At 42.3% G+C, this 27,705-nt stretch overlaps 1 protein-coding gene across 2 annotated transcripts in view; it reads left to right on the top strand.

The window, feature by feature from the left end:
- Positions 1 to 26,100, top strand: part of LOC138670379 (septin-10-like) — a 119,520-nt gene extending 93,420 nt beyond the window's left edge. For both annotated transcript variants that reach the window (XM_069757645.1, XM_069757646.1), the window contains 3 exons: positions 10,317 to 10,449; positions 22,907 to 23,091; positions 25,999 to 26,100. In XM_069757645.1, the coding sequence (XP_069613746.1) occupies positions 10,317 to 10,449; positions 22,907 to 23,091; positions 25,999 to 26,008 (328 nt within the window). In that variant the 3' untranslated portion in view covers positions 26,009 to 26,100. The remainder of the gene's footprint in view (positions 1 to 10,316; positions 10,450 to 22,906; positions 23,092 to 25,998) is intronic.
- The last annotated feature ends 1,605 nt before the right edge of the window (positions 26,101 to 27,705 follow it).

The raw sequence follows: 27,705 nt of genomic DNA, 5'->3' as shown, positions 1-27,705 counted from the left end.
CTTTACATCTACGCCCTGTCTCAACCCATCTCTGCCCACTTTGGTGAAGGTAGCCAGGACTGGAGTAAAGACTTGAAAAGTTGCAAAATGTTTGTGCAACTTCGAGTTGCTTTTACTGCAGAAAAGTGTCAAAAACTGATAATTGATAAATTGGGGCCTAAGTCTTTCCATAAGGAATAAGGCCTCATTGGGTTGTTTTGGCCAGGTGTGTCCCACTCTACTTTCAGCAGAATTGCGGTCAATATTGGCTAAGCCTACATTGCCTGTGCATGCTTTGTTGCTCCATGCCATCCATTTTGTGCCCAAGCTGCTCACTATATCTGTATTTTGCATATGTGAAATCCTCAATCGCTCCCACATTCCCATCACTCTCTCCCTGTGCATAACTGTGCATAACTTCATCTGATTATCACTGCCCTGAACTAATCACTGAAGCATCACAAATCATTTCAACTCTGACTCATGAAATGTTTTCCACCATAATAAACCCTGTCTCTCAAACCTGGCAACTTCTTGTAGAATGGTTTGATTTATTAAATCTTTGTGTATGCTAAGAAAGTAAGACTTAATCTAAGAAACACAACTCACAAAGAATACCTTGAGAAGACCATTCACTATTCTGTTCTGGGAGGAGAATACCGTAAATCTTGTTGCAGTCAGATCAAGGCCATGAACATGTCGATCATTTTTTCACATAGAAGAATCTTTATCATCTTATGTCTCCTGCATTGCTGCAGGTTACCCTTCAGGTTGACTAGTATAAATAAAGTGTAAAGCTTTCCTGACAAGCAGACTATACAAAGAACTTTTCTCATTCAGTCACTATCAAGGCTATGTCGTGTTTGCTTTGACATCTTTGACATCCTTTCAGTTTCTTGGTTTCAGTATAAGGGTTCAGGTCTATGGACACCATTTGTGGCCTTCAGTCTGCTTCATGAGGATTGGGTATTTTGGATTTTTATTACACCTGATCTTTTCTTGTTCTGAGAAATAAGCTGTTGCAAAAAGAGTCTGTTTCCCATGCACCTGACAAAGGAGCTTTCTTGGCTCAAAAAGCATTGTTTTTGAGTCTTTAATAAATAAAGAACTTGTTTTTACATTGGCTTGGAGAGGTTTTGGATGTCCTTTTGAACCACCTGAAGGGATGAGATACAGCATGTACTTTAACTACTTCAAACGGCTGATTATCCTTTGTGGTTGCCATTGTTCACGAGAGGCCTACAACTAGCAGCATCATATTGCCAAGATTTCTATGTTGCATACCATAGAATGCCTATACCTTTGCCCAACCTATAAAAGTGAGACTTTTTAATCTATTTTATCATTTGACTGTAATTGTATTGTTTTGCATTGCCTTATTGATCCTAGCCCAGTTGTTGTTTTCTGAACAGTTATCACGCACAGTGTAAACGACTAAGTGCAGCATGAAGGGATGAGAGGAAGGGAGCCCAACACTAGCGAAGGGGGGAGTGGGGAATCGTAGGCAGATCTAAAGTCACCCTGTCTGCCCTAAACGTCCCTATATATATTCTGCACCTATCGCCGAGCAGGAACCTAATCCCTGCCGGACTGTGGCAATAAGCCCTGCTTAGGGACGGACGGGGTAGGCACTTGTCAATCCCCACTACAACTAAAGACAGCAGGGATAGACAAACAAGGGGAACATTTATCTTGAGTAGACTCATAGAGGTAATACAGACATTCTCCTACATATCCAAAGAGCAAGATAACCGACTGCTATAGCTCCAAGCCTCAACAGGGGAAAATGGAAATATCACCAGTGATTCCCAGAAGCAGACAGATGAAGTCTATAAACACCCAGTCCAGGTGTGTCAATCAGAGCAGGGGGGGGGGAGTTGCCACTGGGTCCAAGAGGCAGAAGGACTAGGAAGACGTCTGCAAAGCCAACCGCAGCCTCTGACACACCCTTAGCAACAGTTCTGGGATTCACAATTGAGTGTCTATGTCTACAAGTAGGTTCCGTGTATTGGGGCCTTATTGCTATTATGTTTTGCTAATGACAGTTACACAGTGACATACAGTAGTTAATGCCTGGCTTAATGGGTAGGTGGAAAAAGCATTGTGCCTTCCTAAAAACTTGTTTAACTCTTTCAAATGTCTGCATTTAATCTGAATCTCTGGTAACAGAGAATCTAAATGGCAGATTCTACCAATTTTCTACTCTGATATTTTGTCTAGGATATGACCTATTTGCTATGAGGCAGGCAATATTTTGCTGTGAAAATTATTCTATGGAATTTTGTTGCCTTGATTCATTTAATGTATTATATATTTTCAATACAAGAAAGAAAAGTAGAAAAAGCTAAAGAATACTGTTTTTATTAAAAAAAAATGATTACCCCATCCACACCTTTACCCATTAATTGGGAGTTAATCTTTAACCTGAATGCTTGGTCCTGATTCTTGAAAGCTTTTCCAGCAATATTCTGCTTTGAAAGATCACCTCATTTTGGCACAAGTGGCAGCTACACTAAAATTGTGACTTTTAATGTTCTCGCGCCATTTTCGATGAACTCCAACAAACTGGGCGGGGCTAGGACAGAGGCATGGTGACCAACACTCATCAAATTCATGAGGAGTGGCAGCATTCCTTATGCTCCAAATCTTATTCCAGCAGGGACAGGAGTAGGATTTGTGGTGAGGTGCGCACCACTCGTCAGGCACTTCTGACTCATGAAGAGGTGTACGCCTCTTTATGAATCAGGAGCGTCTGACTCCAGCACACCTCCTCATCAAGACCGGAGTGAACAACTCCAGTCTTCATGTTTAGGGACCATAACTGGACGCTCTATAGGTGATACTGGTTCTACTGCAGTTGCACCTAAAGTTGTACGTGGAGTTGTTAGACGTTGACAAACACAAAAATGTCACAATTTTATAGTGAATATTTTCAAATGTGCAACTTGATGGAATTAACGCTGCTTTATAAATGAATTATATTTTAGGTTATTTCTTACAATTGTATCTTTTTCCTGCAATATGTGTTACTTTATGTAAATTGAGAAGAGGAAATGATCATTGCTTTAGGAAGTAGGTTTTTATATATTTTGCAGGCAATCTGCTTCCCAAGCATTTTCACAGAGCAGTGAAATGAAATTCTCAGGATGAGTTTATGGCTCTTATATCCTGTTTACTCTTCACCAGCCTGAATTAATAATGCAGCTTCATAGAGTTTAGTGCTCCAGCCGGACATGCCCTGTGGCATCGCGGTCAGCGTTGGCTAGACCATATTCTTGTTCTTTTTCCTTTTTTATTTGCTGTGTACTTGGGGTTGTGTATTGTTCCTTGATGTGTATCTCTCAGATAGTTTCCTCTGTGTACATTACAGCCCTTACAAGGCAGGGAACAGCTGTATACTGTTACCTGAATGTCCAGACCTTGGGCTACCTAGTGATATCCACAAAGCATAGATCTACCTTTTTGGCCTTGCTCTAAAGGGACTCTGTCACCTGAATTTGGAGGGAACAATCTTCAGCCATAGGGGCGGGGTTTTCGGGTGTTTGATTCACCCTTTCCTTACCCGCTGGCTGCATGCTGGCTGCAATATTGGATTGAAGTTCATTCTCTGTCCTCCGTAGTACATGCCTGCACAGTGCAAGATTGCCTTGCGCAGGCGTGTAGTATGGAGGAAAGAGAATGAACTTCAATCCAATATTGCAGCCAGCATGCAGCCAGCGGGTAAGGAAAGGGTGAATCAAACACCCGAAAACCCCGCCCCTATGGCTGAAGATTGTTCCATCCAAATTCAGGTGACAGAGTCCCTTTAAATTGCTTGTCTAGACCACAGTAAATATATGCTTAGTAGTATAAAAAAAATGATATTTATTCATTATGAATTGAATTACTTAAAAAATAACGTATTTCAATCTGATAAAAACGACCCTGATATTCTTACTATCTGTCCATTGAGTACAGATTGTGACCTATGCACCCACCAGACTCTGGCAGCATTCCTCTCATAGCTGTCCAGCTAACACTGCTGTGTATTACTAAAATGATCGACACTATAATTGCTGACATCAGTATAATCCGCATGTTTAATAAATCCATCTTAATATGTATCTGGAGTTATAGTCCTGGTTTGCTCCTTTGTTCAGGTCTTAGAAATGCTCAAGTGCCAGAATTTGTGATTTGTCATCTGTTCTGCCCAAATATCTCACGTGCTACTTTCATAACATTAGGGCTGATTTACTAAGCTAGTCCGAATTCTCTCTGAAGTGCCCCAAAAATGGCATACATGATTTGGTTAGAGTTGTGTTGTACACGCTTTCTGGATCACATAAAGGAACGTGGTGTGGTCTGCCATAAGGAAGTTAAATATGTATCATGTCAGCAAGGTATTAAAAAAAAAAAAAAGTGCCTTACATTTTTCCCACGCTAACAAAGGTTTAGCAGTTTTTTACACACAACATCGAACACTGCACAAAACATCTATTTTGTATTTGTAGCATTGCAGCGCTGGATGGTTAAGATTCTGATGACCGTCCTAGGAAAGACATTATTGTGTGTGAGCCGCAAATTGATGCTCTGTTGATTAAAATGGCGTTAGTGAATCTGGTGCAACTCTGACAAGCTTTAATGGCAATCTCCTAGACAGCTTTCATCTGTCAGTATGGTGCACAAAAGAACCTGGAGCTCATTTAGTAATATAGCTTTTAGGCTATGTGCACACGTTCAGGATTTCTTGCAGAAAATTCCTGAGAATTCCGGACATTTTCTGCATGAAATCCGCAAGAAAACCGCATGCGTTTTTACCGCGTTTTTGCTGCGGTTTTGCAGCGTTTTTTTCCGGACACTTCCCAATGCATTTTGGAGTGGGAAATCCGCAAAAAAAAACGGAAAATTAATGAACATGCTGCGTTTTTTGCCGCAATGCGTTTTTTTCGCGGAGAAAAACGCATCATGTGCACAAAACATGCGGAATTCATTCTAAATGATGGGATGCTTATTGTATGCATTTTTTTTTTGCGGTTTTATAACGTTTTTATCGGGAAAAACCGCGAAAAAACCGCAACGTGTGAACACAGCCTTAGGGTTAATAAAAATAAATAGCTAATTAATGCAGATTTTATTACCAGTAGTACTTGGTGTAATGTGAGACTTCTGTGCAGAAGAGGACAATTAATACAATTGAACCACTGTCCCATCTTCTTTCTCCAGCTATATCGGTCACCAGGGCTGACATTACAGTATTGAGAGCAGCTGCGGCTGGGACTTTTGTGTGTTAGATGAGGGAATCTTAGTTGTGTGTTCTCTAATGGTCTCTATTAGCAAAACATACATGGATATCCGAATAAGGAAGATGGAGATCTGAAGGAAGCCTGACACTGGGAGTCCTTACAGTATTCCAGGAATTACCAACTTGTTACATAACAGGACCCCTGAAAAATGTGTATATTGTCTAGTAGACACTCCTCATTACTACCTCATAGAAAATCGGTGTAGTACCAGAAAAGCATTCTAGTTCTTGACCAGCATATGAGGCTTGAAATAGGTCCAGAACAGCATATACCATAGTGCTGGTCAGGAACTAGAATGAGGCTTGATGTAGGCCTGGGAAAGCATTCTCGTTCTTTACTATCACTTATTATGCATGGTGTAGTACCAGAAAAGCATTCTAATTGTTGACTAGAACTATATGAGGTGTATGCCCAGGAAATAAAATTCTAGTTCTTTGAGACTTGGTGTAGGATCAGGAAAGCCTCGCAGCTCTTGACAAGCCATATATTTATTTGAATCCCTTATATAGCGCCATTAATTCCACAGCACTTTACAGACATTATTGGCACTGTTCCCATTGGGGCTTGCAATCTTGATTTCCTTATCTGTGTGATTTTGAAATGTGGGAGGAAATCGGACGACCAGGAGGAAACCCACGCAAATACGGGAATAACATACAAACTCCTTGCAGATGTTGTCCCTGGTGGGATTTGAACCCAGGACCTCAGTGCTGCAAAGCAACAGTGCTAACCAATGAGCCACCGTCCTGCCTATTTATGAGGCTTGCGGTAGCCTCGTGAAAGCATTCTAGTTCTTGACAATCACTATATGAGGCTTGATGTAGGACCAAGAAAAGAGTCTAGTTCTTTACCAGCACTATTTGACGCTTGGTGAAGGACAGGGAAAGCATTACAGTTGTAGACCAGCACTATATGACACTTGGTGAAGGACCAGGAAAGCATTCTACTTCTTGACCAGCACTATATGAGTCTTGGTGTATGACCGAGAAGACATTCTAGTTATTAACTAGCACTATTTGAGTCTTGGTGAAGGACCGAGAAAGCATTCTAGTTCTTGACCAGCACTATATGAGACTTGGTGTAGGACCGGGTAAGCATTCTAGTTCTTGACCAGCACTATATAACTGCTTTATGTGTGGTATGCTGCAAATGATCACATACAAAGAAGTTTGCCATCTGTTATGTTTCGTTGCAATCTTCCACGCTGAACTTTCCTCCCACCTCTCATCTAACTTGCTCTTTGACCATCTACAATCTGGTTTCCGCCCCCATAACTCAACTGAGACAGCCCTGACCAAAATTACTAACTACCTACTTACAGCCAAAGCTAATGGACACTACTCTGTACTCCTCCTTCTAGACCTGTCCTCTGCTTTCAACACAGTTGACCACTGCCTCCTACTACAGATCTCCTCCTTTGGCATCAAAGACATCGTCCTATCCTGGATCTCCTCATACCTTTCCAACCGCTCATTCAGCGTCTCCCATTCCCACACTACCTCCTCATCCCATCCTCTCCCTGTTGGGAGTCCCCCAAAGCTTTGTTCTAGGACCCCTACTCTTCTCAATCTATACACTTGGCCTGGGGCAACTCCTAAAGTCTCATGGATTCCAGTACCACTTTTATGCTGATGACACTCAGATATACCTTTCTGGCCCAGACGTCACCTCGCTGTCCAGAATTTTGGAATGTCTATCAGCCATATATATCCTCCTTCTTCTTCTCTTGCTTCCTCAAACTCAATGTGGACAAATCTGAACTTATCATCTTTCCTCCATCTCATAGATCTTCCTCACCTGACCTATCTATCGCAATTAACGACATCACGCTTTCCCCCGTACCGGAAGTCCGCTGCCTTGGAGTAACCCTTGACTCTGCCCTGTCCTTCAAACTGCACATCCAAGCTCTTTCCACCCCCTGTCGCCTCCAGCTCAAAAATATCTCCAGAATCCGTCCTTTCCTCAACCCTCAATCTACTAAAATGCTTGTGCATGCCCTCATCATCTCCCGCCTCGACTACTGCAACATCCTCTTCTGTGGCCTCCTGCTAACACCCTTGCACCTCTCCAGTCCATCCTGAACTCTGCTGCCTGACTAATTCATCTCTCTCCTCGCTACTCCTCCGCTTCCCCTTTCTGCATGTCTCTTCACTGGCTCCCATTCCCTCAGCGTATCCAGTTCATATGACTAATACTAACCTACAAAGCCATCCTTAACCTGTCTCCTCCATATATCTCTGAACTAATCTCCCGATATCTTCCCTCACGTAATCTCCGGTCCTCCCAAGACCTCCTTCTCTCCTCACTTATTTGCTCCTCACCCAACTGCCTCCAAGACTTCTCCCGAATATCCCCCATCTTCTGGAATTCTTTGCCCCAACACGTCCGACTATCAACCACATTCGGGTCCTTCAGACGGAACCTGAAAACCTACCTCTTCAGGAAATCTGACAGGAGACTAGATATATACTGTATGTTACATGTTATGTAGATAAAAGCTTATAACCTGACCTTAAATTCATCCATTGGTTGTATAAATTATTCTTTTGAAAGCTGAAACCCTCCGAAATGTGGTTTAGGTTAAGAAAATAAATTGGCATCAATGCAGAAATATTGATCAGTTAATGCAGGGGTCCCCAACTCCAGTCCTCAAGGCCCACCAACAGGTCATGTTTTCAGGATTTCCTTTGCATTGCACAGGTGATGCAATTATTACCTGGGCAAGACTAAGGAAATCCTGAAAACATGACATGTTGGTGGGCCTTGAGGACTGGAGTTGGGGACCCCTGAGTTAATGGACACAGAATGATCAGATTTTGGCAAGACAAAAGTTTTGTTGCCCACAGAAAGTAATGTGATATTCAAACAAATAATTAACTTAAAATAGAAATATATGTTTCATAACATTGGTAAATGAAGTTGTGGTGCTATTAGTCATATTTAATATTTTGAGCTTGAAGGACTGCATCCATGCGGTTCAACAATGATTCATACAATTTATTAATGAAGTCATCAGGAATAGCAAAGTATGCAGTCTTACATGCCTCCCAGAGTTCATCTAGATTCTTTGGTTTTGTCTTCCAAGCTTCCTCTTTCATCCTACCCTATACATGCTCAATGATGTTCATGTCTGGTGACTGGGCTGGCCAGTCCTTGAGCACCTTGATCTTTTTTGCCTGGAGGAACTTTGTTGTAGAGATGGATGTATGAGATGGAGCACCATCTTGCTGCAGAATTTGACCCCTCTTATGATTTGGAATAGCGGTAGCTAATACTACTTGATATTTTAGGCTATTGATATTGCCTTCCACCTTGCAAATGTTTTGCACACCCCCATACTGAATATAACCCCAGACCATGATCTTTCCACCACCAAATGTAACTGTTTTGTGGGTGTATTTTGGATCCATACGGGCTCCGGTAGGTGTGGTGTAATTCTACTGAAAATTCATCAGAGAAATCCACCTTCTGCCACTTTTCCAGCGTCCATCTGTTTAGCAGGCTGTGGGACTTTGCAAATGCCACACGGTTTTTTATTTGCCTTTTATTTGGTGCTGGCTTCTGGGCACTGATTCGACCATGGAGGTCATTTTGAGACAGAATCCTACAAACTGTTCTAGTTGACACAGGGACCTGAGGTGACCAGGCCTGATGGAGCTCTGCTGCAGTGGAAGAGGGGCTTGATTTGGATCTTCTAACCAACTAGCGTTCCTCCTGAGCAGTTGTCTTGCGGGGTCTGCCGGACCTGGGCTTGTCAAACACATCTCCAGTCTCTTCAAATCTTTTTTTTTTAATTCTTTGTACTCGACGCTGAGACACATTAAAGCTGCCAGCCACCTCTGCAGTGGATCTGGTCTTCAGCCTCTTGATAATCCAGGCTTTGGTCGCAGGGTGGATTTTTGGCATGTTGTCAGAGCTCAAGTTGCAGTTCAAATGAAGGTCTGGGGTGCTGGGTTTCTTTTTATACACACACTAACTGATCATTTACTGAGCACAGGTGAGGATGTAAACTAGGACTGGGTGCATTATATGACAAGGCGACAAAACTTTTGTCTTGTCAAAATCTGACCATTCTGTGTCCATTAACTGATCAATATTTCTGCATTGATGCCAATTTATTTTCTTAACCTAAACCACATTTCGGAGGGTTTCTGCTTTCAAAAGAATAATTTACTCAACCAACGGATGAATTTAACATCAGGGTTATAGGCTTTTATTTACATAACATGGATAAGCGACATAACTTCTGTCAGGGAGTGTAGTAGGTGTCAGTTAATGGGGTGACCAGAGAACATCAAATGCAGCCTCCAGTTATTCGCCTTCCACTGAAAATTACAGTCAGTATGCTTTTGTGGCTGCATGAATAGCACAATACTGTCTGTTAGACATGTTTTCATTAGGTTGCAGTTGAGCATTGGATAGGACTATACTTTCTCTTGTAATATCTATAAATATGCAATACTTTATATTATATTGAGTTAGAAGTGATAGTACTTGCATGTTACAGTTTCATTAGAAAGAAACATTTGATTGGTGTAAGTAGCACCAGAGCAGCAAATCTGTAATTCTGTCACTGAATGTATGCTGCCATCTAGTGTTTGAGCAACTGTATTTCATCTGTAACTGCACTATATTGAAGTTACAGTAAAAAAAATTGGGCCAAACGGACTTCTGCTTTAGAGAAATAGGCCTCATAGCACTGCTGAATACAAAACCGTCGTGTATCATGTACCGATACCTGCCCTCCATAACCTGACTGACTTCTGTACTGATGTGCTATATTTTGTGTATAGGCGAAGGATACAGATCCCTTTAACAACAAACTATATTTTATGAAATCTGTGTCCAACCAGAACAAGCTATGGATGGAATAATGGTCATATCTGCAATGAGAACACAGATCTGTAGAGCATCAGGTCCTTGTGAATGACCACCTCTTGTTGGCACCTTGCACTGAAAGAACGAAATTAAAAAATGTAATGTTTGTGGAATGGTATGATGTTTGGGGTCATTTTTAGTTCAATGGAATCACAATGTATTTTATTTGTACTGCAGTTTACAAGAAACATATGAAGCCAAACGACAAGAGTTCTTCGAGGATCTGCAGCGGAAGGAGGAAGAGATGAGACAGACCTTTGTGCAAAGAGTGAGAGAAAAGGAGACTGTGCTGAAAGAGGCAGAGAGAGAGGTACAAAATCCATTCCTGACCTTTTTTTTTTTTTTTTTTTTTTTTAGTATTGACCGTTTTTTTTTTTTACAAGGCCAAACAAATCTGGACGTTGCTAGATCCTACAATGCAATAGCTTAGCTTTTTTTAAATCAAACCCTCATCCAGCCCCAATAATTACTTACAAGTCACTAGACAAATGAGGACCACATGTAATTCCAGTGTAGAGCATGCATAGCTATACATTGAGTTCTGTTCCTGTTCATACTACACAATTTACTTTAACCCCTCTGTGACCTTAGACGTACTATCCCGTCGAGGTGCCCTGGGCTTATCTGACCCTGGACGGGATAGTACGTCATAGCCGATCGGCCGCGCTCACGGGGGGAGCGCGGCCGATCGCGGCCGGGTGTCAGCTGCTTATCGCAGCTGACATCCGGCACTATGTGCCAGGAGCGGTCACGGACCGCCCCCGGCACATTAACCCCCGGCACACCGCGATCAAAGATGATCGCGATGTGCCGGCGGTGCAGGGAAGCACCGCGCAGGGAGGGGGCTCCCTGCGGGCTTCCCTGAGCCCCCCGCAGCAACGCGATGTGATCGCGTTGCTGCGAGGGTCTCCTCACCTCCCTCCCTGCTTGAGCCCCGGATCCAAGATGGCCGCGGATCCGGGTCCTGCAGGGAGGGAGGTGGCTTCACAGAGCCTGCTCAGAGCAGGCACTGTGAAGGCTGCAGCGCTGCATGTCAGATCAGTGATCTGACAGAGTGCTGTGCAAACTGTCAGATCACTGATCTGTGATGTCCCCCCCTGGGACAAAGTAAAAAAGTAAAAAAAAATTTTCCAAATGTGTAAAAAAAAATAAAAAAAAATATTCCAAAATAATGAAAAAAAAAAAAAAAATATTATTCCCATAAATACATTTCTTCATCTAAATAAAAAAAAAAAAACAATAAAAGTACACATATTTAGTATCGCCGCGTCCGTAACGACCCGACCTATAAAACTGTCCCACTAGTTAACCCCTTCAGTAAACACCGTAAGAAAAAAAAAAAAAGAGGCAAAAAACAACGCTTTATTATCATACCGCCGAACAAAAAGTGGAATAACACGCGATCAAAAGGACAGATATAAATAACCATGGTACCGCTGAAAGCGTCATATTGTCCCGCAAAAAAAGAGCCGCCATACAGCATCATCAGCAAAAAAATAAAAAAGTTATAGTCCTGAGAATAAAGCGATGCAAAAATAATTATTTTTTCTGTAAAATAGTTTTTATCGTATAAAAGCACCAAACCATAAAAAAATGATATAAATGAGGTATCGCTGTAATCGTACTGACCCGAAGAATAAAACTGATTTATCAATTTTACCAAACGCGGAACGGTATAAACGCCTCCCCCAATAGAAATTCATGAATAGCTGGCTTTTGGTCATTCTTCCTCACAAAAATCGGAATAAAAAGCGATAAAAAAATGTCACGTGCCCAAAAATGTTTTCAATAAAAACGTCAACTCGTCCCGCAAAAAACAAGACCTCACATGACTCTGTGGACCAAAATATGGAAAAATTATAGCTCTCAAAATGTGGTATTGCAAAAAATATTTTTTGCAATAAAAAGGGTCTTTCAGTGTGTGACGGCTGCCAATCATAAAAATCCGCTAAAAAACTCGCTATAAAAGTAAATCAAACCCCCCTTCATCACCCCCTTAGTTAGGGAAAAATAAAAAAAAATGTATTTATTTCCATTTTCCCATTAGGGTTAGGGCTAGGGTTAGGGCTAGGGCTAGGGTTAGGGCTAGGGCTAGGGTTAGGGCTAGGGTTAGGGCTAGGGTTAGGGTTAGGGCTAGGGTTAGGGCTAGGGTTAGGGCTAGGGTTAGGGTTAGGGTTGGGGCTACAGTTAGGGTTGGGGCTAAAGTTAGGGTTAGGGTTTAGATTACATTTACAGTTGGGAATAGGGTTGGGATTAGGGTTAGGGGTGTGTCAGGGTTAGAGGTGTGGTTAGGGTTACCGTTGGAATTAGGGTTAGGGGTGTGTTTAGATTAGGGTTTCAGTTATAATTGGGGGGTTTCCACTGTTTCGGCACATCAGGGGCTCTCCAAACACGACATGGCGTCCGATCTCAATTCCAGCCAATTCTGCGTTGAAAAAGTAAAACAGTGCTCCTTCCCTTCCGAGCTCTCCCGTGCGCCCAAACAGGGGTTTACCCCAACATATGGGGTATCAGCGTACTCAGGACAAATTGGACAACAACTTTTGTGGACCAATTTCTCCTGTTACCCTTGGGAAAATACAAAACTGGGGGCTAAAAAATAATTTTTGTGGGAAAACAAAAAGATTTTTTATTTTCACGGCTCTGCATTATAAACTGTAGTGAAACACTTGGGGGTTCAAAGTTCTCACAACACATCTAGATAAGTTCATTGAGGGGTCTAGTTTCCAATATGGGGTCACTTGTGGGGGGTTTCTACTGTTTAGGTACATTAGGGGCTCTGCAAACGCAATGTGACGCCTGCAGACCAATCCATCTAAGTCTGCATTCCAAATGATGCTCCTTCCCTTCCGAGCCCTCCCATGCGCCCAAACGGTGGTTCCCCCCCACATATCGGGTATCCGCGTACTCAGGACAAATTGGACAACAACATTTAGGGTCCAATTTCTCCTGCTAACCTTGGAAAAATACAAAACTGGGAGCTAAAATATAATTTTTGTGGAAAAAAAAATATTTTTTATTTGCATGGCTCTGCGTTATAAACTGTAGTGAAATACTTGGGGGTTCAAAGCTCTCACAACACATCAAGATGAGTTCCTTAGGGGGTCTACTTTCCAAAATGGTGTCACTTGTGGGGGGTTTCTACTGTTTAGGTACATTAGGGGCTCTGCAAACGCAATGTGACGCCTGCAGACCATTCCATCTAAGTCTGCATTCCAAATGGCGCTCCTTCCCTTCCGAACCCTCCCATGCGCCCAAACAGTGGTTCCCCCCCACATATGGGGTATCAGCGTACTCAGGACAAATTGGACAACAACTTTTGGGGTCCAATTTCTCCTGTTACCCTAGGGAAAATACAAAACTGGGGGCTAAAAAATAATTTTTGTGGGAAAAAAATTTTGTTTTATTTTTATGGCTCTGCATTATAAACTTCTGTGAAGCCCTTGGTGGGTCAAAGTGCTCACCACACCTCTAGATAAGTTCCTTAGGGGGTCTACTTTCCAAAATGGTGTCACTTGTGGGGGGTTTCAATGTTTAGGCACATCAGTGGCTCTCCAAACGCAACATGGCGTCCCATCTCAATTTCTGTCAATTTTGCATTGAAAAGTCAAACTGCGCTCCTTCCCTTCCGAGCTCTCCCATGCGCCCAAACAGTGGTTTACTGCCACATATGGGGTATCAGCGTACTCAGGACAAATTGGACAACAACTTTTGAGGTCCAATTTCTTCTCTTACCCTTGGAAAAATAAAAAATTGGGGGCAAAAATATAATTTTTGTGAAAAAATATGATTTTTTATTTTTACGGTTCTGCATTATAAACTTCTGTGAAGCACTTGGTGGGTCAAAGTGCTCACCACACATCCAGATAAGTTCCTTAGGGGGTCTACTTTCCAAAATGGTGTCACTTGTGGGGGGTTTCAATGTTTAGGCACATCAGTGGCTCTCCAAACGCAACATGGCGTCCCATCTCAATTCCTGTCAATTTTGCATTGAAAAGTCAAATAGCGCTCCTTCCCTTCCGAGCTCTCCCATGCGCCCAAACAGTGGTTTACTGCCACATATGGGGTATCAGCGTACTCAGGACAAATTGGACAACAACTTTTTGGGTCCAATTTCTCCTGTTACCCTTGGTAAAATAAAACAAATTGGAGCTGAAGTAAATTTTTTGTGTAAAAAAGTTAAATGTTCATTTTTATTTAAACATTCCAAAAATTCCTATTAAACACCTGAAGGGTTAATAAACTTCTTGAATGTGGTTTTGAGCACCTTGAGGGGTGCAGTTTTTAGAATGGTGTCACACTTGGGCATTTTCTATCATATAGACCCCTCAAAATGACTTCAAATGAGACGTGGTCCCTAAAAAAAAATGGTGTTGTAAAAATGAGAAATTGCTGGTGAACTTTTAACCCTTATAACTCCCTAACAAAAAAAAAATTGGTTCCAAAATTATGCTGATGTAAAGGAGACATGTGGGAAATGTTACTTATTAAGTATTTTGTGTGACATATCTCTGTGATTTAATTGCATAAAAATTCAAAGTTTGAAAATTGCGAAATTTTCAAAATTTTCGCCAAATTTCCGTTTTTTTCACAAATAAACGCAGGTACTATCAAAGAAATTTTACCACTATCATGAAGTACAATATGTCACGAGAAAACAATGTCAGAATCACCAGGATCCGTTGAAGCGTTTCGGAGTTATAACCTCATAAAGGGACAGTGGTCAGAATTGTAAAAATTGGCCTGGTCATTAACGTGCAAACCACCCTTGGGGGTAAAGGGGTTAAAGGAGTTTTCCAAAATTGCTCTCTTCCAGGAAAAAAAAATAGGAAAAACAAGTTGCTATACGGTACCCGATATGATTAGACTACTTGTGCAAATATATAGCAGTGCTCATAGTTTTTCAATTGTTGGCCAATAAAAGTGCAGACACATTGAAGTTACAGTGCCTTGCGAATGTATTTGCTTTTTACCTATCTTGTTACCCTACAACCTGTGTTTAAATATTTTTGTAATCTGATTTGTTTATGATGCATCAGCACCAAATAGACTAAGTTGGTGAAGAGAAGTGAGAAAAATATAGGCATTCAAGTTGTGGGATCCAATAACTAAAAATTGTCATATGCATATGTATTCGCCCCTTTTGGGAAGAAGCTCCTAAAAATTTCTGGAGCAAGCAATTACCTTCATAAGTCACATGCTTAGTGAAAGAAAGTCCACCTGAGCGCAATCTAAGTGTCACATGGTCTGTCAGTATATACACACCTTTTCTGAAAGGCCACTGAGGCTGCAAGACCATTAAGAAAGAGGAACCACTAATCAAACAACACCATGAAGTCCAAGGAGATCTCCAAACAAGTCTGGGGCAAAGTTATTGAGATGTACAAATCATCAGGGTTGAGTTATTAAAAAAAAATCCAAATCTCTGATGATCCCCCCAGAGCACCATCAAATCCATTATCATCAAATGGAAAACATGGTATCACAACAAACCTGCCAAGAAAGGGCAGCCCACCAAAACTATTCAGAGAGAAAGCACAGCGACCAAAGGTAACCCTGAAGGAGCAGCAGAGTTCCCCAGCAGAGACTGGAGTATCTGTCCACTTGACCACAATAAGCTGTACACTCCATAGAGGAGGCCTTTATGGAAAAGTGGCCAGAAAAAAGCCTTTACTTACTCACAAATTGTATGGCTCGTTTTGAGTTTGCCGAAAGACGTGGGAGACTACCCAAATGTATGGAGGAAAGTGACATGGTCAGATTAGACCAAAATTGAACTTTTTGGCCACCCAGGTAAACGCTAGGTCTGGCCCCAAACGAACACAGCTCATCACCCCAAGAATACCATCCCCATAGTGAAACATGGTGGTGGCAGCATCATGCTGCTGTGGGGATGTTTTTTAGCCATAGTCCGAGTTGAGGGAAAGATGGATGGTGCAAAATACAGGGATGTTTTTTAGCAAAACCTGTTTCAGTCTTGTCAGTGATTTGAGACTGGGACAGAGGTTCACTTTCCAACAAGACAATGACCCAAAGCATACACTAAAGCAACACTCGCATGGTTTAAGGGGAAACGTTTAAATGTTTTGAAGTGGCCTAGTGAAAACCCAGACCTTAATCCAATTGAGAATCTGTGGTCAATCTTGAGCACCAAGGGTATGATTCCTTTAAGTGGTATTCCCAACTACAAGATCCTATCACAATGTGTAGTAGGTGTAATGATGATAATATTAGCAAATACTTCCAATTAGAAATGTAGTATAGTTCTTCTGATTCGCTATGTCGCTTACCCCATGTGCAGGGCATTGCAGTAGTTTAGGTATCCATGGGAACGACCACTCCTATAGTGACAGTGGTCGTAGCCATGGATACCTAAGCTACTGCAATGCCCTGCATATGGGGTAAGCGACATAGCAAATCTAAAAAAACTATACTACATTCCTAATTGGAAGTATTTGCTAATATTATTACACCTACAACATATTGGGTTAGGTTGTTGGACATGCGAACACCCCTTTAACACCCATGGGAGAAGCACATAAACTGTTCATCTATTATAGGGAACCTATCACCAGTTTTGTCATATATCAACTAAAACTCACTTTTTATTCAGGTCCAGTACTGCATTTCATAAACGCTTTTATAACCCAGGAACGCCAGGAAAGTAGGAGGGAGACTGCAGTTTTTTCAAACAGAGTGGGGGGGCATAATTGGCAACAAATGGATCCTGCAAACCATAGGAGAAGCTTACAGGATAGATTTCGCCCATCTCCCTCCCCATCGGTTTTGCATCACCAAACCCCAATCCCTTTCCGCGCTAAGCAGGCTCTGGACAGATATCAGAAATCTCTAAGAATTGGGTGTGGTCGAGCCAGGACCTATTGTAGAAATAGATCAGAGCCACTGCTCCTCCCTATTCTCCATAAAAAAGCCTTTGGGCAAATATCGCACCATCATAAATCTAAAACCCCTGAATCAGTGGGTAAGATACAAAAGATTCAAAATGGAGACAATAAAATCTGTTATCCAGCTCATAGAGACAACACCATGTGCACTTTAGATCTAAGAGATGTGTATTATCATGTGCCGATTCACCCAGACCACAGCCAATATCTGATGTTCGCTCTATACCATCATGATTCAAACCATCATTTCCAGTTCACATGCCTCCAATTTGGCCTATCCTCAGCCCCGTGCATCTTTACGAAAATAATGACTGAGGTGGCAGCTTTTCTGAGGAAGCAAGGGATTCTCGTGATCCCCTACCTGGATGACATCCTGCTAGTAGCAGACTCTGCTATACACCTCAAACAGCTATCCCACACTATAAAAGTTCTGGAGGATCTAGGGTGGCAAATAAACTGGGAAAAATCCAATTTACATCCAGGGACCCAGAAAGTATTCTTAGGGGTCCTCCTCGATTCCCATCGCAGGATGTCCTACCTACCCCACGTGAATCAGGAGGAGATCAGAAGCAGGATCTGTGCGTTAAAGAGGAAGATGACCTCCATCAGATACGCCATGAGGATCCTAGGACTGATGACATCCTGCATCCCAAGTGTACGTTGGAGTCAGGCCCACTCAAGACTAGTGATGAGCAAATATACTTGTTACTCGAGATTTCTCGAGCATGCCCGGGGGTTTTCCGAGTATTTTTTTTTTTAGTGCTCGGAGATTTAGTTTATCTTGCCGCAGCTGAATGATTTACATCTGTTAGCCAGCATAAGTACATGTGGGGGTTGCCTGGTTGCTAGGGAATCCCCACATGTGCTTTTGCTGGCTAACAGATGTAAATCATTCAGCTGCGGCAAGAAAAACTAAATCTCTGAGCACTAAAAAATACTCGACCCCCAAGCATTCTCGAGAAATCTCAAGTAACGAGTATATTCGCTCATCACTACTCAAGACGCCTTCAAAGCGCAGTCCTTACATCCTGGAACAGGCATCACTCGGGCCTAGACAAAAAGATGGCGGTCCCCACCGGTCTAAAACGTTTCTGTATTGTCTGACAAGATCCTCGCATGAGATCCTCGGAGCTGTGGGAGAAAGTGATGCAATGCATGACTGACTGCTTTCAATTCTTTCAAATTTGAGGAGTCATCCGCCTCCCTTGTGTCCCACTATTCCTGGGCTAGGTTGTCCCCCATATGAGCCCCCCATCCATCAGGACTAGCATCAGTAGTCATTATCCTGGATGGTTTTACTACCGAAGGAACCCCTCTAGAAAGATGGTCCTTCTCCAACCACCAAGACGGAGTTTATCACTTCCCTTGACAAGGTCACACTACCCCCTAGGTGACCCTGCAGACGTTCCTCGGCGCCTCGGATCTCCTGCTGCAGGCACCGGGTCTGAATCTGGGCCCACTGGACCACTGGAATGCAGGAGGTAAGGGACCCCAGAAGGGACATGGCATCTCGTGAGGTCATCCGAGGGTTATCCATTGCTGTCCTAACCTTTGTTATTATTACCAACATTTTTGACTCTGGGAGGAGACACCTTTGACTTACTGAATCTAGGTGTAGACCCAGGAAAGACTGAAGGGTTACCGGGCCAAGTCTGGATTTGTCAAAGTTGATTATCCACCCCAACGCCTGTAAGGATGAAGTCGTATCAGCCAGATGACCTCTACATTGGGAGGCAGATTTCCCTACTACCAATAAATCCAAATATGGCACAATCAGTGTGTCCTGCTGACGTACGTAAGCCATCACCTCTAACATCACTTTTGTGACCACCCGAGGAGCCACAGAAAGACTAAACTGCATTGCTGCGGACTGGAAATGCTGGTTTCTACCTCCCAAGATGACTGCCACTCTGAGATACTGTTGGTATTCGGCATGTATGAGGAGATAATACGCATCCTTCAGATCCAAAACAGCCATCACACATCTGGGAAATAAAAGTTTAATAGCGGATCTAATCATTTAGGCTTGGTTCCCATTGCGTTAATGGGAACACGCTAACGGACAGCGTTGCACGGCGAAATTAACGCCGTGCAACGAGGCTGTTGGCGCGCCCATTCACGGCAATGGGAACGCGCAGCACCAGCGCGTGCCATGTTCGGCACGCGCTAGCGACGCGCCGGTGTTTTGTGGCGCGCCGCGGACGCTGCTTGCAGCGTCCGAGGCGCGCCCGCGGTCCGTTCCCCGGATCGGGGATCTGCGAGAGCGGGGACGTTACCGTTAGCGCGCCCATTCACGGCAATGGGAACGCGCAGCACCAGCGCGTTCCATGTTTGGCACGCGCTAGCGATGCGCCGGTGTTTTGTGGCGCGCCGCGGACGCTGCTTGATCTGCGAGAGCGGGGACGTTACCGCGGCCCCGGTAAAAACATTGCGTTAGCGCAATCTGCTAGCGCTAAACGGATTGCACTAACGCAATGTGACCCTAGCCTTAGAAAGTGTGGTTACAAAGGAAAGTATTTAACCTCTTCAAATTTATTATAGTCCTAAATGAACCATCCGGTTTGGAGATCAGGAACAAAGGGGAATAAAATCCACTTCCCTCCTGATCCCCCGAGGCCTCCATCAGGACATTTTTAGGTAACAAACTCAAAATTTCTAACTCATGAGCTTCTTGTTGTGTGGGTGATTTAAGAGAGGTCATTATGAAGGAATCCTGGGGAATTTGATGAAATTCCAGCTTCAACCCAGATGTTACTAAGTTCAGGATCCAAGAACTAGAAGTGATTTCCTTCCCTTTCCCACTGGAGGGTCAGGACTAACGAAATATGTTACCCTTTCTGGAAGAGGATCCACTAAAGAGGGACACTTTTTGTTTGACCTCTTTTGTGTCCCAGCGATCCCTGTTTTCATAAGGCTTTCTCCTACTAAACGGGCACTTCCTGAACCTTCTCCTGTAGGATGGAACAGACTGGTTAGGAAACTTCTTCTTTCTCTCTCCCGCCTTGGTGAGGATTTCATCAAGTACTAACAGGAACTCACCCTGGCATTGGATTGCGCATAATTTAGCTTTTGATTGCGCATTACCTTTCCAGCTTTTCAGCCACAGAGCACGACGAGCAGAATTAACTAACTCAGCCGACCTAGCCTCCAGACGTAGAGAATCCGCTAGATACGCTGTGGTCCCCCTGATCAATGGAATGGAGTATAACAACCTCTCCCTAGACGCCCCTTCCTTGATTTGTTCCTCCAGTTGGTCCACCCAAACTAGCATTGACCTTGCTGTGCATGTGCTGGATATAGCTGGTTTAAAGGCTCCGGTACACAACTCCCATGCCATCTTTAGTAATGTCTCTGCTGTGCGGTCTAGCGGGTCAGATAGAACGCCCGCATCCTCCACAGGCAGGAACGAGTGTTTAGACGTTGACGCCACCGCTGCATCCACTTTGGTGACTTTGAACCAGGTTGTTAACTCATCATCGCTAAAGAGATACCTTCTTTTAGAAGATGAAGGGAGGAACCCTCATTGACCCTGCTTGTCCCATTCCTTCTTTACCAAATCTTTCACTGCTGCAATAACCGGGAAGGCTCTCCTCTTTTTCTGTGCTAGACCCACAAACATAATGTCTTGCGTAGACCTGGTTTCTTTTGCGTCTGAGCACCCCATGGTATTCCTGACTGATTTCACCAAGTTGTCTATACATTGATTTCACCAAGTTTCTCAATGAGAAAACATTAACGACCTTCCTCATCAGATGATGACGACGACGACGAGTCAGACCAGAGAACCTGACCTGATCACTCCCGGATTCCGAACTGAAGACGGGTAACATTTCCCATTTGTCACTATGTTTCTCAGGTCTATTAGACCATTCTAAGGCCTGGAGCTCTTCCTTTATCATCATCCATATATCAACAGATACCAACATAGCCTCCCCTTGTAATGTCTGGCTGATGCAACCCTGGCACAGTCTTTTAGGTCAGGCGTCAGGAAGGGGCTGCGTGCAGAAGGTACACTCTTTATGTGTGGATTTTTTTGTTTTCTTAGCCTGGAAGGGAGGTACACAGAAAGACGGGGAATCGGCTTAATAGGCAGAGTTAAATCACACTCACCCAGTGAAGCTTGCAATAAGGTACCGATTCTGGAGGCGTCCACTTCTGCTCTTCATAATGCTGTGCGTCGCACGCACCAGCGGTGGAAGTGCAATCTCAGACTCCCCTGGGGAAGACATCCTTTAGCACGCCAGCCGCAATGGAGCTGCCGGATTTTATGTTTACCGCCTCTTTGGAGAATGCCTCCCCGGACCTCTGGAAGCACTCCGAGCACTTCCGATTCAGGAATGATGCATCGGCCAGTGCGCATGCGCAGCCACCACCCGGAAGTATTGCCTGTGGAGACGCCAGGCGGCTGCCGCTTACACTCTGCCTCCGTGCCTGCCCTGCACCGCATTCTGCGTGAGCCCGGACGGCTATCCCCAGAATCGGGCCTGACGATCTGTTTGCCAGACGAGGGGAAAGACTGACCGGCAGGGCTACCCGGACGCTGCTTCTGGTGCCGCAGCCCCAGCCATTCACATGGACACCGCACAGGCGGCATGCATAAGCCTAGGTACTCTTCTTTCTTCTGCAGGATCCCCTAGGAACAGGAAACCAACTGTGGAGGAGAAGAGACGGACTTCCCCTTTTATTCTGTACTAGATGGCAGCCCGATTCTAAAGAATCGGGAGTCTAGAATCCATATATACTTTATTTATTCAAATGTAAGAATAATACAATTAATAAATAATAGTAAGAAAGAACAAAAATAATAGGCAGTATATGGAGAAAACACCAAACAAAAGTTCAAAATTGGTGTGAAAATGTCACTGAACCACTTCACAACTAAATATATATAGTTTTGGTAAATGGTATTATCATTTTTTTGACGAAATTCGGCAGGAGCTTGAAGAGCAACGTCACTGGGCCCGCCTCCACGCAGTAGAAACTTGCTGTGAGGTAAAAATTCAAAAATCACACCAAAATGGCGGGCGGAGTGTGTCACAGTACGGCACGTTTCTGATTGGTCGCTCGCAGCAGGCGGCAACCAATCAGACACTGGACACTGTTGACGTCACTTATCTCCGGACATTAGCTCCGGACATTAGCTCCGGACAAAGCCCCGGAAGTTGGCACAAATTGCAGGAAGTAGTATTCTAGGCAATTATATATTAGATTCTGTTCCTATGGGTGGGTCCCCTCTCAGTGGGTGCTGTGGCGGCAAAGAGAAAACAGGTCTTGGGGATTAATTGGCGAGGGGCTTACTTGGGGATTGGGACATTGTCTGAGACGTGGAATGGAGGTTACCCGATGGTCCGTACATTGTAATGTAATTATACATAGGGTGCCTGCATTGTTAAATGCACAGATTTTTATGTCTGTCATTTTACTGTATGTATGAAAATGTAAAATGTATAAACTGTGGTTTGTTCAATAAAAATAGTTTGATTTTAAAAAAAGAAATGAATGGAAGTTACAGAAGTAACACTGATTCTGTAACTCCCAAGTTCCCTATTTAGTTCTTTGATACTCACGGACAAGGTGTAGCTCAGCGACTCTGCTGTATCTATGGCTTCACTTCCATTGAGCGAAACCTGGACGTAGAGGCAACCGTCTGCAATGGGAAAAACCTTTTATAGGTAATATTCACACACAGAAGAAATGTCTGACTGAGGCTTGAAGAAATTAATGTATATGCAGGAGAAACATCCCTATGTATTACATGTATTGTCTAGATGCACGTCGGCATGGACACGTTTTTACCATTGTTTGGTAGTGCTTATAAGGATATCTTTTACAGAATATTGATAAGGTATGTGATTTATACAGCTTCAGAACAGATTTGAGCAGCTGAAGAGACACCATCATGATGAAAGGACAAGTCTAGAGGACAAAAGAAAAGAATTGCAGGAAGAAATTAGTGCTTTTAATAAACGTAAGGCAGCGGCAGACCTTCTACAAGGACAAGCATTTGGAACGGTTTCCAACACCAGCCTGAAAAAGGATCGCAAAACGTAAGTATAAATGTTACTCGCCTGTGCGCTCACTGATTACTGAGAAGCTGCATTTTATAGTGAGAACTTTTTCTACTAGTGAATGGTATACACCACAACTGAACATTACCAAATTACAGGATTTAGGTCTTTTTATCTAAGGCAAAGCTAAATATTCCCTAAAGCTACGTGCACACGTTGCGGAAAGTCGTACTGATTTTTGTAAATCTGCAGGTAAACCGCACTCTCCAGTCATATATATATATATATATATATATATATATATATATATATATATATATATATATATATATATATATATATATATATATATATATATATATATATATATATATATATATATATATATAGCTCTCTCCAGTCATATATAATGTGTAATCGTACAGAAAAGATGATCAAACAACCCACAAACAAGTTTCAATTATTCTAAAAAGCTATATAAATTAAACTTTAAAAAGCAATAAAAATGAATCATACAACATATGAGCAGTTTTCCAGGAGTAGGAGAGGAAGGATAGCAGTAAGGTAATTTGTAGATGTATGAAACGTAACTAACAGTCAAAATAATTAGCAAAAGCACGAATGATAAATATGGTGCTCTGTAGTAATGTAACATGTGATAGAGATTTAAGTAAAGAAATGAATAATAATTGTGTATACAATCTTAAAAAATGCTATGCAGACTACCTAAATAAGCACATGTTAAGACCAAGCAATAAGAATGATAGTAAATAGGGTGAGAAAAAAAGTAATATAGAATTGCATAAAAATATTATTTCTTCACTGAATATACAAATGAATACAGTTATGCAAGATTAAAACCAACTTCTCAGACACATTAAAAAACATATGGTGGTTGAAGCCAAAAAAAAGTGCACCAAGGCTGGGGCTACATAGCAACATGTTACGCGCTAGCTATTCATAGTTTTTAAGGTTGAAGGTAGACATGAGTCCATCGAGTTCAACCTATAGCCTAACATGTCGATCAAGAGGAAGGCAAAAACCCCATGGGGCAGATTCTAATTGCCCATATTAATTAGAAAAGTTCCTTCCCATGCTGCAATTAGACTGGTTCCCTGGATCAACGGCCCCTCACCATATTAAGTACCCATAACCTGTAATATTATATTTTTCAAGCAAGGTACCAAGACCATCTTGACATTCTGCTCTAACTGTAAAGAATGTGATTTATGTCTGTGATGATTAAACCTTTTTTCTTGTAGACATAGAGGATGTCCCCTTATCACCATCGCAGGCCTAGGTGTAAAAAGAGGATTCGAAAAATCTCTGTACTGTCCCTTCATATAAATTTACATTGTAATACGATCGCCCAAAACCTTAGTTTTTTTCTGAACTGAATAACCAAAAAATTGATAACGTGTCTTAGTATTGCAGGTCACCAATTCTATTAATAACTTTGATCTTTGAAAAGTAGATTTGGCCATAAATAAGAGCCAAGTTGCCAAGAAGTCGCAAACTAATTGCTTATCGCGTGTGACTTGCATTGAAGTCTATGGCGAGTCTGTCACTTGTGACAAGCGACAAAGTCCTATACATTTGGAAGCATGTGACTCTCACAGTGTATCTCAGGTCGCAGCCCAACTCCATGGGAAATCATTACATCCAAAGGTGGAATTCGTCTTTGCAATTTGTGTTGCGCCATACATGTTGCCATGTAGCCCTAGCCTAATTCATATATCCATTGTACCCATGCTGCAGATATATTAGTAAAGTGCAAGTGCAACAAATAGTACATTGAAGTATATTAGATTCCAGTATATGGTCTTCAAGCTGAAAGAAGAGGACTGAACAGTAGGGCCCAGAGAGATAATTATTTACCTTTTTTTTTAACCTCTGCTGCTCTACTGAATGGTTTCCATTCCTCTTCCTTCTGTCGTCGGATGCACCACATCTTCAGCCTCTACACTATAGGACAGGACTAATGGCTGCGTGCAGGCCTTGTAAGTCACTGTGCATCATAAAGTCGCAACATTAACATTGCGACATTATGCCGCGGGGCTTGGACGCGACTGGAAGACTTGGTAATGCAGCACGTGGCAGCAGAAAGGAGAGAGCCGGAGAGGTGAGTATTAGTGGGGGTTTTCTTATCAATACTCGCCTCGTCGTCCTGTCGTCTTAGCGTCATTGGTCACGTTGCATCTCTGACCTCTTCACAATAGGCCAAGACTTCCATCTGCGTCCATACCGGAGCTTGCTGTGTGTCATAAGGTTGTGATGATGTGACCTTACAATGCACAGTGAGCTCCGGCCTGTAGTGAAGAGGCCAGAGCTATGGAGTGCGATGGCGGAAAGAGGACCAGACGACAGCTGAAGAGGTCAACAGTGAGGTATGTTAGTTTTTTTCCCCTTAAGATCTGACATTGGTCACTAAGGGACATATGTAACTTAGATATTTGTAAGTCGGGACTCCCAGTACTAAAGTCTAATATCTGATACTATTTGCTGCTTTCCTACTTTACTTCATTTATCTGCTTCTATAATACATATATCTAAGTCTTATGTACAATGTGCATATGAGTTATTGTATCTTTTTTTGGATTCACCCACCATACACTATTTTTAACATTATGTAATTGTGTTCTTTTGTATATTTCAGTAAATATTATTTTTATGCAATTGTATCACAACCTTGTTGGTTTTGTTTGTATTTCTTGTGCTATGTGAACAGTTATTATATCTGGTGAAATGATAATGTATTGATATAGAAAAACAAGTATATGTTATATTTGCTGACATATAGCATATATAATATCTAAGTCAAAAGTGGATCATCAATTTAGTAACAGAAATAAAACTGACAGGGTAAAATTAATAGGAAAAAAGTATTCACTGCAAATAATGCTCCATGTCTGTATATATTACATTTTCTATGTTTTTGCTTTGCAGGTTCATGTGATCAAACAAAGCTGACATGATACTACATAAGCAGGCGTGCATTTTCTTTTCATTCTTTACTACAAAATAAAACGTATTCTCTCTACCCCGTTACCTTGTAGCCCTTTTATTAAACCATCGGGCTCCTTAGACTTGGGGAGCTCAATCATACCAAAGGAAAAGACAAGACTGCTGGGGCGCTGCTTTGTTACAAGACTGTTAAAAATTCGGATATGTTCAGATATGTTTAGATGGAACAGTTATATGTGATAAGAGGGGATGTGATTTATATTCAAGGATATCATGTGCAATCTGAAAAGCCTAAGGAATATTCTGTTTAGGAAGTGGCGTATGTTCTACTGAATTCAAGCCAGTTGCAAAGCTGCAGAAGATCATAAGATGTCGACACTGAGAATTTACTGCCTCAAACTGCAATCACATGGGTGACTCTTACAAAACACATAAATACCTTCCACACATGTCTAGAGGCCCTTAAACTCTTTTTTGTGTCAGTCCACATTTGGATCTGCTTATAGAAGTGTATAAATGCCACTCAAAAATGTAAAGTATTCTAACACATCAATAAGGGGTTTTATTTTTCTGTATGTTCAAAACAAGTCATTTCCAATCTTCTGGTAGCCCACCATAAAAACAGTTGCACGTAGAACAGTTTTTTTCAAATGTTTATTACGGTATGTTGTTTTTTTATTAAAAAGAATTGTTACTTTTGATTTAATGAACATAAAGTTGATGTTGGTGTTTTGTTATTTTACGAAGTAATAAAAGGTCATAATGTTTATTTGTCTCTTTTAGCTGATGACAAATAATCCAGTTTTTTACATTCCAAATGTAAGCTTTAAATGTACCTATATCCTGGGAGCCTTGCAGGGCGTCTGGGGATCAACCCTCTTAAGCCATCTGCATAGGCATGCAGGTAATACATAGAAAGGTGAATAAAATGATACCTTGTTATCTGTAATCTGATGTCTTATTTAAGAGAAATCCACCTTTTTCTTGTATATGTGAGTGCACTGTTGAGGGCTATTGCCCCGGACTCTGATCTGAATGAGAATCTGCTTACAAAGCTTATTTTAAATAACAGGAGGTGTAACAGTGTGATATGTAATGGCTGCTCTTCTGATCTCACTGCAGAGCTGTGTGTGACTATAAGGCCAGGATCACACATTCGAGAAATACGTCCGAGTCTCACATGGTAATACCTGGCATTGCCGCCGTCTCTCTGGAAGAGAGCATGTATTGCTATGCGGCCGCACTCTCCGCTCCTGAGTGATGGGGGCAATGCCGGGTATTACCATGCGAGACTCAGATGTATTTCTTGCATGTGTGATCCCGGCCTACTGACACATCTGCAGGTTCCTCTCAGCTTCCATCTCACAGGCAGCCAGGTTTACAATATTGTTAGAAGGTACAGCTCTGCTGAATTGTAACAGGTTTGTTATGAGACAAAGTTCAGTTCTCCTGTTCGGTGTTAGTTATGTTTATCACACTGGTAGTGCCCCATTTCATTTATAATAAACTCTGGAGGCGGATTCTTGTGCAGATGTGTCCATCCCATAGATCTTAACAGCTAACTTACATATAAGAAAAACATTTCTCTGGAGAAGAAATCAGATCACAGATAACAAGATAAAATTTTATCCAGTTTCCTACGACCTACCGATATGTGCCCTTACAGACAGCTTAGGCTATGTTCACATT

The sequence above is a fragment of the Ranitomeya imitator genome, chromosome 3 (genome assembly GCF_032444005.1).
Source record: "Ranitomeya imitator isolate aRanImi1 chromosome 3, aRanImi1.pri, whole genome shotgun sequence".
In the NCBI taxonomy this organism is placed as follows: domain Eukaryota; kingdom Metazoa; phylum Chordata; class Amphibia; order Anura; family Dendrobatidae; genus Ranitomeya; species Ranitomeya imitator.
The sequence above is the reverse complement of the archived record's forward strand: the minus strand, read 5'-3'. Positions and strand labels throughout refer to the sequence as shown.